The 11,297-nt window shown below is 41.5% G+C and overlaps 1 protein-coding gene across 1 annotated transcript; it reads right to left on the reverse strand.

Annotated features, from left to right (window-relative positions):
* Window positions 1-2,440: 2,440 nt before the first annotated feature.
* On the reverse strand, window positions 2,441-11,297 carry trir (telomerase RNA component interacting RNase). Its single transcript, XM_061885333.1, has 3 exons — window positions 10,579-11,297; window positions 7,823-7,894; window positions 2,441-2,751 (listed from the first exon to the last, which is right to left on the reverse strand). The coding sequence occupies exons 1-3, from the start codon at window positions 10,897-10,899 to the stop codon at window positions 2,644-2,646; spliced, it is 501 nt and encodes a 166-aa protein (XP_061741317.1). The 5' UTR covers window positions 10,900-11,297; the 3' UTR covers window positions 2,441-2,643.

Genomic DNA, 11,297 nt, shown 5'->3' on the forward strand with positions numbered 1-11,297 from the left:
CCAGGCTGATTACGAGTCGATATATGATGGAATGCATTTAAAAAGGCTATTTTATTTCAAGCATGTCATAAAAAAATGCCATCCATTTTCTACCGCTTATTCCCTTTTGGGGTTGCGGGGGGGCGCTGGCGCCTATCCCAGCTACAATCATAAAATGCATTTAAAAAATGGACTGGTAAATTGCCAAAATGTCTAATTTCAGGTATAAGTTTCCCTGAGATGGGTAGGTTGTGAGTTCAAGCCCCGGTTGAGTCATACCAAAGACTTTGAAAATGGGACCCATTACCTCCCTTCTTGGCACTCAGCATCAAGGGTTGGAATGGGGGGATTAAATCACCAAAATGATTCCCGAGGCGGCAATTGCTGCTGCTCATTGCTCCCCTCACCTCCCAGGGGGGTGAACAAGGGGTTGGGTTAAATACTCTCCACACCTTGTGTGTGTGTGAGACTATCAGTGGTACTTTACCATTTTAGGGATGAAAGATGTGACTTACATGAACAAATCCACTCTTTTGACTGGCTTTTAAGTAAACCATGGGAACTGATCTCTTTTTGATGCACATGCCACCTGACTGGAAAATAAGTCAATATTGCAGCATTCAGATTAAAAAGAAATATGTTTTAAATATAAAAGTAAATATATTTATTTAGAACATGTTTTTAAATGTATTTTAACCTGTAATCACTTCTCGGGTCCATAATTCTTAAGGGTAATTAAGTGTACACACTAGAGATGCGCGGATAGGCAATTATATAATCCGCAACCGCATCACTAAAGTCGTCATCCACCCGAACCAACATTTTATCAGAACCGCAACCGCCCGCCATCCGCCCGTTGTTATATATCAGGAGTCGGCGACCTTTACCACTAAAAGAGCTAGTTTGACCCGTGTTGCGAATATCTGATGGTGCTACACCAGATAACGAGAAAAAGGCTGTGCTGTGAAGTCATTGCCTTTGAAGATTTCTACATCATGTGCGAACCGTTTGCCAGTCCAGCAACATGCTGTATGCAGCTTCCTCAAACACAGGTACAAGATTGAAAGGCATACTGGGTGATTTAGTATGCCTTTGTATGCAGCTTCCTCAAACACAGGTACAAGATTGAAAGGCATACTGGGTGATTTAGTATGCCTTTGTATGCAGCTTCCTCAAACACAGGTACAAGATTGAAAGGCATACTGGGTGATTTAGTATGCCTTTGTATGCAGCTTCCTCAAACACAGGTACAAGATTGAAAGGCATACCGGGTGATTTAGTATGCCTTTGGCTGTGATATAAACAATTTTAACACTCATGCTAATATGCGCCACGCCATGAACCCACACCAAACAAGAATGACAAACACATTTCGGGAGAACATCCTCACAGTAACACAACACAATACCCAGAATCCTTTGCATCCATGACAATTCCTGACTATATTTTACACCCCCCCGCCCCCAACCCTGCCCACCTTACCGACGCACGGGGGTGGGGGGATGGCAGGATTTGCTGCTAGCGGGGTGTATAATATAATCAGGAAATGTCATGGATGCAAATTATTCTGGGTATTTGTTGTGTTGCGTTTATGTTGTTACTGTGAGGATGTTCTCCCGAAATGTGTTTGTCATTCTTGTTTGGTGTGGCTTCACAGCGTGGCGCATATTAGTAAGAGTGTTAAAATTGTTTATATCACAACCATTAGTGTACTCTGTATCACCCGGTATGCCTCTCAGTCGTGTGCATGTGTCTGCAGAAGCCACACACAACATATTGCTAGACTGGCAAGTAAATTGTACATGTTGTAGAAGGCGTCAAAGGCAAAGGTTTCATAGCACGCCCTAATACTTACTGAGTGACTGCCGGCAGACATTCTTGAGAATGTTTACGTCTTTTATTGTTTTCTTCGCTTTGTGACAAGGGTCCAAAATGGCTCTTTGAACGGTAAAGGTTACCGACCCCTGAACCATGTTTATCAAATATTTCTAAATGGTTCAACCGCCACCCACCTGAATCTATTTAAAATCTATTTTTTCGTCATGTCACCCGCCCGACCCGCGGTTTACCTGCGGATGAGACCGCAATCCGCGCATCTCTAGTACACACCAAGTATGGCAGTGCAATTTTGTAAACAAACTGTTAATTCTATATATTTATACTTTTATATTAATGAATTGTATTCTTATTTGTTTCTATATTGTTAAAATGCAAATTAGTGGTGTCACTGCCATAGCAAAATAAAAATATAGCCAATATTTCAGAATAATTGTCCATCCCATTAGTGTAAATTAAATTAATCATATCATCTGACACTAGTGATTGTTTCCTTGATAAAAACAAGCAGTGGAATGAATGAGTCAGTCTTCTGAACGACTCCCTTGAAAGATCCATAAATGCCATTCCTATTACGGACCGTTTTAAACCCACCTCCAGCGACACGATGACACTGAACATCAACTAAGTGTGTAGATTTTAATCCAGCCCCAACATAAATCAGGCCATACTAAAAGGACTTAACCATCAAGCACGTATTGAAAGTTTATGAAACAGAATGAAGGAAAATCATACAAAAAAAAAAAAGGGTCAAAGCAAACCGGTCGACGCAAAATGGAAGCAAGGCTGATGAAGGTCTCTCCTCTGGTTCCTTCTCCTGCTCAGCTTCTACTTGACCAAAGGTCTCGTCTTGTCGTCGTCACCACACTGGTGGGCTTTGTACTTTTTCACCTCGGCCATGTACTTTGACCAGGCGTCACTCTTGCCCGGCTCGGTCTGCCAGGAGACAAAAAAGCCAAGTTATGGGGAGGAGTCGACGGAGGACTGGACCATCATCAAAATATTACAAAAAACCACAAAAAAAAAAAACGTTCATCTGCAGGCACATTTTATAGATTGTGACAAAACGGATGAAAAAAGACCAGGCCTACTAGAAGTTTGCAATTGTTGCTACTTTTTGACACAGTAGGCCTAAGCCAGGGGTCACCAACGCGGTGCCCGCGGGCAGTAGGGAGCCAGTAAGGACCAGATGAGTAGCCCGCGGGCCTGTTCTAAAAATAGCTCAAATAGCAGCACTTACTCGTGAGATGCCTGTATTTTTATTTTTATTTTATTTAAGCTGGTCTCGCTCTGCTCGACATTTTTAATTCTAAGAGAGACAAAACAAATAAATTTTGAAAATCCAAGAAAATATTTTAAAGACTTGGTTTTCGCTTGTGTAAATAAATTATTATTTTTTTTTACTTTGCTTCTTATAATTTTCAGAAAGACGGTTTTAGAGAAAAAAATACAACCTTAAAAATGATTTTAGGATTTTTAAACACGTATACCTTTTTAGCTTTTAAATTCCTTTCTCTTCTTTCCTGACAATTTAAATCAATGTTCAAATAAATTTATTTTTTTTATTGTCAAGAATAATAAATACATTTTAATTTAATTCTTCATTTTAGCTTCTGTTTTTCCTACGAAGAATATTTGTGAAATATTTCTTCATACTTATGATTAAAATTCAAAAAAATTATTCTGGCGAATTACAAAATCTTTAGAATCAAATTTAAATCTTATTTCAAAGTCTTTTGAATTTCTTTAAAATTTTCGTTCTGGAAAATCTGGAAGAAATAATGATTTGTCTTTATTAGAAATATAGCTTGGTCCAATTTGTTATATATTCTAACAAAATGCAAATTGGATTTTAAACTATTTAAAACATGTCATCAAAATTCTAAAATTAATCTTAATCAGAAAAAATTACTAATGATGTACCATAATTTTTTTTTTTTTTTTTCAAAAAGATTCGAATCAGCTAGTTTTTTTTTTTTTTTGGTTGAATTTTAAAGAGTCGGAATTGAAGATAAAAACTATGTTTCAAAATTAAATTATTTTTTTTCCTGTTTTCTCCTCTTTTAAACCGTTCAATTAAGTGTTTTTTTCATCATTTATTCTCTACAAAAAACCTTCCGTAAAAGGAAAAAAAATGTACGACGGAATGACAGACAGAAATACCCATTAAAAAAAATATATATAGATTTATTAAAGGTAAATTGAGCAAATTGGCTATTTCTGGCAATTTATTTAAGTGTGTATCAAACTGGTAGCCCTTTGCATTAATCAGTACCCAGGAAGTAGCTCTTGGTTTCAAAAAGGTTGGTGACCCCTGGCCTAAGCAATTATCACTCAAAAAAAATAAGGCATATTATTTTCACGTAAGCACGGATGGTTCAGAGTACTAGAATTGGCCAATAAAAGGAAATCCACTGTTTATGCAAGAACATTGGCATAAAATGGGAGAGAAATGTTGTCATTGTGAGGCAAGGAACATTTGTTTGGGCAAATAATGTGTCCCATACTGCTTATCCATCCCCCAAACTCTCCACCGCCACATCTTGAACTTAAAACAGCGACTAAACTAGGAAGCTAAAGCTAGGAAGAACAATCTAAGCACCCACAACACATCTACATGGTGTGTTGTTGTGAACGACATCATCCATTTAACATTAATGTATAAACAATCATACACTCGCAACACATCTCATATGGTGTTGTTGTGAATGACATCATCCATCCATCCATTTTCTGCCGCTTATTCCCTTTGGGCCTCTCTCAGCTACAATCGGGGGAAGGCGGGGTACACACTGGACAAGTCGCCACCTCATCGCAGGGCTTACACAGATAGACAGACAACATTCACACTCACATTCACACACTGGGGCCAATTTAGTGTTGCCAATCAACCTATCCCCAGGTGCATGTCTTTGGAAGTGGGAGGAAGCCGGAGTACCCGGAGGGAACCCACGCATTCACGGGGAGAACATGCAAACTCCACACAGAAAGATCCCGAGCCTGGGATTGAACCCAGGATTACTCAGGACCAGGGGCGCCGCTAGGGATTTTTGGCCCCATGAAAAGAATCTTTAGAGGGCCCCCAACACATCATTTCATATAATTTCATCATCATTAGGGGCCTCTCTGGGCCCCCCTCCATCATGGGCCCCTAGAATCCGTCTCCTTTACCCCCCCTTTTCGGCGCCCCTGCTCAGGACGCAGACGCACTAACCCTTCTGCCACCGTGAAGCCCATGACATCATCCATATAAAATTAATGTATAAACAATCATACACCCACAACACATCTCATATGGTGTTGTTGTTAACGACATCATCCATGTAACAATATACAGTGGGGCAAAAAAGTATTTAGTGGCCACCGATTGTGCAAGTTCTCCCACTTAAAATGATGACAGAGGTCTGTAATGTCCATCATAGATAAACTTCAACTGTGAGAGACAGAATGTGAAAAAAATAATCCAGGAATTCACATTGTAGGAATTTTAAAGAATTTATTTGTAAATTATGGTGGAAAATAAGTATTTGGTCACTTCAAACAAGAAAGATCTCTGGCTCTCACAGACCTGTAACTTCTTCTTTAAGAAGCTCTTCTGTCCTCCACTCGTCACCTGTATTAATGGAACCTGTTTGAACTCGTTATCTATATAAAAGACACCTGTCCACAGCCTCAAACAGTCAGACTCCAAACTCCACTATGGCCAAGACTAAAGAGCTGTCGAAGGACACCAGGAAAATAATTGTAGACCTGCACCAGACTGGGAAGAGTGAATCTACAATAGGCAAGCAGCTTGGTGTGAAAAAATCAACTGTGGGAGCAATTATCAGAAAATGGAAGACATACAAGACCACTGATAATCTCCCTCGATCTGGGGCTCCACGCAAGATCTCATCACGTGGGGTCAAAATGATCATGAGAACGGTGAGCAAAAATCCCAGAACCACACGGGGGGACCTGGTGAATGACCTGCAGAGAGCTGGGACCAAAGTAACAAAGGTTACCATCAGTAAAACACTACGCCGACAGGGAATCAAATCTACAGTGCCAGACGTGTCCCCCTGCTTAAGCCAGTGCATGTCCAGGCCCGTCTGAAGTTTGCCAGAGAGCACATGGATGATACAGCAGAGGATTGGGAGAATGTTATCTAGTCAGATGAAACCAAAATATAACTTTTTGGTATAAACTCAACTTGTCGTGTTTGGAGGAAGAAGAATACTGAGTTGCATCCCAAGAACACCATACCTACTGTGAAGCATGGGGGTGGAAACATCATGCTTTGGGGCTGTTTTCCTGCTAAGGGGACAGGACGACTGATCCGTGTTAAGGAAAGAATGAATGGGGCCATGTATCATGAGATTTTGAGCCAAAACCTTCCATCAGTGAGAGCTTTGAAGATGAAATGTGGCTGGGTCTTCCAGCATGACAATGATCCCAAACACACCGCCCGGGCAACGAAGGAGTGGCTCCGTAAGAAGCATTTGAAAGTCCTGGAAGTGGCCCAGCCAGTCCCCAGACCTCAACCCCATACAAAATCTGTGGAGGGAGTTGAAAGTCTGTGTTGTTCGGCGACAGCCCCAAAACATCACTGCTCTCAAGAAGATCTGCATAGAGGAATGGGCCAAAATACCAGCTACTGTGTGTGCAAACCTGGTAAAGACCTATAGTGATCGTTTGACCTCTGTTCTTGCCAACAATGTAACAGTTCGAGATGCTACCTCAGTAGAAGCATTTAAGTCTCACCTTAAAACTAATCTGTATACTCTAGCTTTTAAATAGACCTCCTTTTTAGACCAGTTGATCTGCCGCTTCTTTTCTTTTTTCTCCTATGTCCCCCCCTCCCTTGTGGACGGGGTCCGGTTCGATGACCATGGATGAAGTACTGGCTGTCCAGAGTCGAGACCCAGGATGGACCGCTCGGTTGGGGACATCTCTACGCTGCTGATCCGCCTCCGCTTGAGGTGGTTTCCTGTGGACGGGACTCTCGCTGCTGTCTTGGATCCGCTTGGAACTGAACTCTCGTGGCTGTGTTGGAGCCACTATGGAATGAACTTTCACAGTATCATGTTAGACCCGCTCGACATCCATTGATTTCGGTTCCCTAGAGGGCGAGGGGTTGCCCACTTCTGAGGTCCTCTCCGAGGTTTCTCATAGTCAGCATTGTCACTGGCGTCCCACTGGATGTGAATTCTCCCTGCCCACTGGGTGTGAGTTTTCCTTGCCCTTTTGTGGGTTCTTCCGAGGATGTCGTAGTCGTAATGGTTCGTACAGTCCTTTGAGACATTTGTGATTTAGGGCTATATAAATAAACATTGATTGATTGAGTTCAATTTTTTTTATTGACCAAATACTTATTTTACACCATAATTTAAAAATAAATTATTTAAAATTGTGAATTCCTGGATTTTTTTTCGCATTCTGTCTCTCACAGTTGAAGTGTACCTATGATGACAGACCACTGTCATCATTTTAAGTGGGAGAACTTGCATAAGGCTGACTAAATACTTTTTTTCCCCCACTGTATAAACAATCATACACTGACAACACATCTCACATGGTGTGTTGTTTTGAACAACATCATCTATGTAACATTGTATAAACAATCATCCGTATCTTACACAAGTTTGACGCACCTCTTGATGATGCATATTTGAAATACTGGTCAAAATTGTCCAAATCACTAAATGTGAGGAGTTTAGCGTTTCATTAACAAACATTTTATTCATGACACAAAAGGCACATAGGTTGGCAAAATAAATGTAAAAAGTAAAAAACAGAATTCCGAAAACAATAAACAAAAAAATTGTTTTTGGATATTGCTAATTTATTGCTTTACCATTATTATTTTACATGAGGTTTATTTATTAATATTGTTTATCCTTTTTTCTGTTAAATCATGTCCAAAATTGAATTTTGGTGGTACAATAAATGGATATTTGTGCTACTAATATCAGATGGTGATTATTTTTGCAAAGTGTGATGTCAGTCATCTTCAGCGATGGCTTACCTCCGAGTCGGGTTTCTGCTTCTTCGCAACCATGCCGGTCTTAAGGAACACTCCGCCTCTGCGCTTCCCCACCTGGGTTAGGGGATAGAAGACTGACACCGTTATAGGAGGCCTTGGCTTGTCAATGAAGGAGACTACATCTAGTCTGCGGACCAACCACCAGCCTCATCTGTGGAGAACATCCCTAAACTTAACTCTTCTCCGTGCTCATATACACGTGTGTGTATACATATATATATATATATTACAGTCATGGTCAAAAGTGTGTAAAGAACATAATGTCATGGCTGTCTTGAGTTTCCAATAATTTCTACAACTATTATTTTATGTGATAGAGTGACTGGAGCCTTTAGTGAGGCCTTTAATCCCAGGAATACCACACCTACTGTCAAGCATGGCCTACTCAGTGGCCTAGTGGTTAGAATGTCCGTCCTGAGATCGGTAGGTTGTGAGTTTAAACACCGGCCGAGTCATACCAAACACTATAAAATGGGAGCTGTTACCTCCCTGCTTGGCACTCAGCATCAAGGGTTGGAATTGGGGGTTGAATCACCAAAAATTATTCCCGGGCACGACCACCGCAGCTGCCCCACTGAGGGGAGCAGTGGGCAGCAGCGGTGCCGCGCCTGGTAATCATTTATGGTGCTTTAACCCCCAATTCCAACCCTTGATGCTGAGTGCCAAGCAGAGAGGTAATGGGTCCCATTTTTATAGTCTTTGGTATGACTCGGGGCAGTTGGGTGCTTCCAACAGGACAATATTCCCAAACAAACGTCAAAAGTGGTATAGGAATGGCTAAATCAGGCTTGAATTAAAGTTTTAGAATGGCCTTCCAAAAGACCTGACTTAAACATGTGGACAATGCTGAAAAAACAAGTCCATGTCAGAAAAGCAACACATTTAGCTGAACTGCAACTATTTTGTCAAGAGGAGTGGTCAAAAATTCAACAAAAAGTTTGTGGAGGGCTACCAAAAGCGCCTTATTGCAGTGAAACTTGCCTTGACGGTAGGCTGGTGTTCCTGGGATTATAGGCCTCACCTTTTTCCCCTCCAAACATATTGCTGGGTATTGTGGCCAAACAGCTCAATTTTTGTTTCATCTGACCACAGAACTTTCCTCCAGAAGGTCTTATTATTGTCCATGTGAAAAAGTGAGGCCTTTAATCTCAGGAACACCAAGCATGGTGGTGGTAGTATTATACCTACTCAGTGGCGTAGTGGTTAGTGTCCGCCCTGAGATCGGTAGGTTGTGAGTTCACACCTGGAGGTTGGGTCTTTGGCGCAGTTGGGTGTTCCAACAGGACAATGACCCCAAACACACGTCAAAAGTGGTAAAGGAATGGCTATATCTGGCTAGAATGAAAGTTTTAGAATGGCCTTCCCAAAGTCCTGACTTGTTCACAATGCTGAACACTTTTACCTGCTGCTATGACCCAATGTCACCTCCATATTTATACTATTGACTGTCAACAAGAATGTGAAATAATGTAATGTCACTTACCGTGCCTTGCATATAACATTTTTTATTTTTATTTTAGCTAAGTATTGTGTGACATGTTGACGGGTGGAGTAGCAAAGTAAGATTTTTATTGTACGGCAAACTGTCTGTTTAACTGTGCCTATGACAATAAACAATCTTGAAACAAGTCCATGTCAGAAAACCAACTAATTTAGCTGAACTGCATCAATTTTGTCAAGAGTGGTCAAAAATTCAAGCAGAAGCTTGTGGATGGCTACCAAAAGCGCCTTATTGCAGTCAAACTTGCCTAAGGACATGTAAGCAAATATTAACATTGCTGTATGGAGGGTTTTCCGCAGCGCTTTGTTGAAAAGGCGGCTGCCTTAACACAGAGCCACCGCTTAAAGTAAAGTCTTAAAAAATATATATATATTTTTTTGTCCTGTCCAGCTTCTCAGGCAAATCATATAGTTGAGGTAAATGCACATATCGGCTGTTCAGATTTACTTTACAAAAGTGTAGGATACTTCTCTTTTTGCCTTATTTGTATTTGACTTTATATTCAATATATTTATATTATCATTTGGTGATAACTAAAGTCTTAACAAGTTGCTACGCAGCGTCCTGCCTCTGTCAGTATGTCTTTGCAGCAACCAGCATTGTTCCACCCACACAACCTAATTGGTTACACGCAGAGCGGTAACAGCCAATCAGGAGTGAGTATTCGAAATGCATGGAGTCAGTGCTCATGGCGGAGGCAGGCAGAGAGGATTGAAGGTGCGGGTTAGCAGAAATGTGTTTAGCAGGTAACTATAATGCAGCCAACTCTCCCTAAATTATAACAAACACTTCCAAGTCAACTACTAGTAACATCATTATGAGCACGTTGACGTTCTAGAAATATAAGCGGCAGCTCAGTCCTTGAGGTGACTGTTTTGTGTTTAGATTTTACTTTATGGAAAAACTATGAAGATATATATCTATATTGACATTCTGCATATGGAGCGGAAAACACAACCAAAAATTGTAGGCTTCTTCACACGACGAAGCTGGCCTACTTCACCACAGCCTGTTGTCTATTGCCCCCCCAGGTAGCGATGAGATGGAGACGTGATGGTGACGACAGGCCAAATTACACTGTTCCTTACAAGTTTTTCTCCTTATAGTGTTCTTTACAAGTGTATGTAAAATTTTGACCACGACTGTACATATATATGTGTTGCCACTATGTGTTTGTGTTTTAAAGCAACACCAAGGGCTAATTAGCTGTGTTTGGATGTGCTACACAAGCTCTTACAAAGCTCGTCACTGGAGGAGGTTTCCTTTCCACTGACGCATGTCCTTGCTCTCCATCTGTGCCCTGCGCCTTTTTCCTCATCTCCTCCTCCATCTTCTTCTTGAACATCTCCATGAAGCTGCCGTCGTTGGCGAACGCGTTGCCCGATGACGAGGAGGCTTGGAGGCTCTCGGCGGACGCACCAGAGTGGGAAGCGGGGCTGCCACAGTCCGAGTCCCCGCTGCTGCTGCTACTGCTGGTGTTGTTGTTGTTGTCGTTAGATCCGCCATGTTTGCTACTGCGGGTGCTGTGAGAGCCGCCATGTTTGCGTCTTTGCGACATGTTACCGGTTGGTTCTCAAGCAAATATCCCAACGGTATGGCTTAGTCGTTTACTGAAGTTCCGTAACACTCGTCGACTCAAGAAAAATATAACAAAAAAAAAAAAAAGTTTCTCTCCTCGAGCGCGTGTTTAGTGACAAACACACAAAACTGCGAGCTAGCTCAAATGCTAATGAAGCTAACGCAGTCGGCTTGACTGCGCTACGACCAAAGAAAACAGCCCAACAATCAGGGTTTAGTAAAGGCAAAAATGTTACAAACTTAGATAATACCCGCCAAAACGTGTAAAAATTGTCGCCCAGAGTGGTAGAATGTGCCCTAGTTCGCCAATATTTGGGGCTAGCTGTCGGCCATGTTTAAGTTCCTCCGTGACGTCATGTCATGGGTGTGGCTCCAGCA

The sequence above is a fragment of the Nerophis ophidion genome, linkage group LG23 (genome assembly GCF_033978795.1).
Source record: "Nerophis ophidion isolate RoL-2023_Sa linkage group LG23, RoL_Noph_v1.0, whole genome shotgun sequence".
Lineage (NCBI taxonomy): Eukaryota > Metazoa > Chordata > Actinopteri > Syngnathiformes > Syngnathidae > Nerophis > Nerophis ophidion.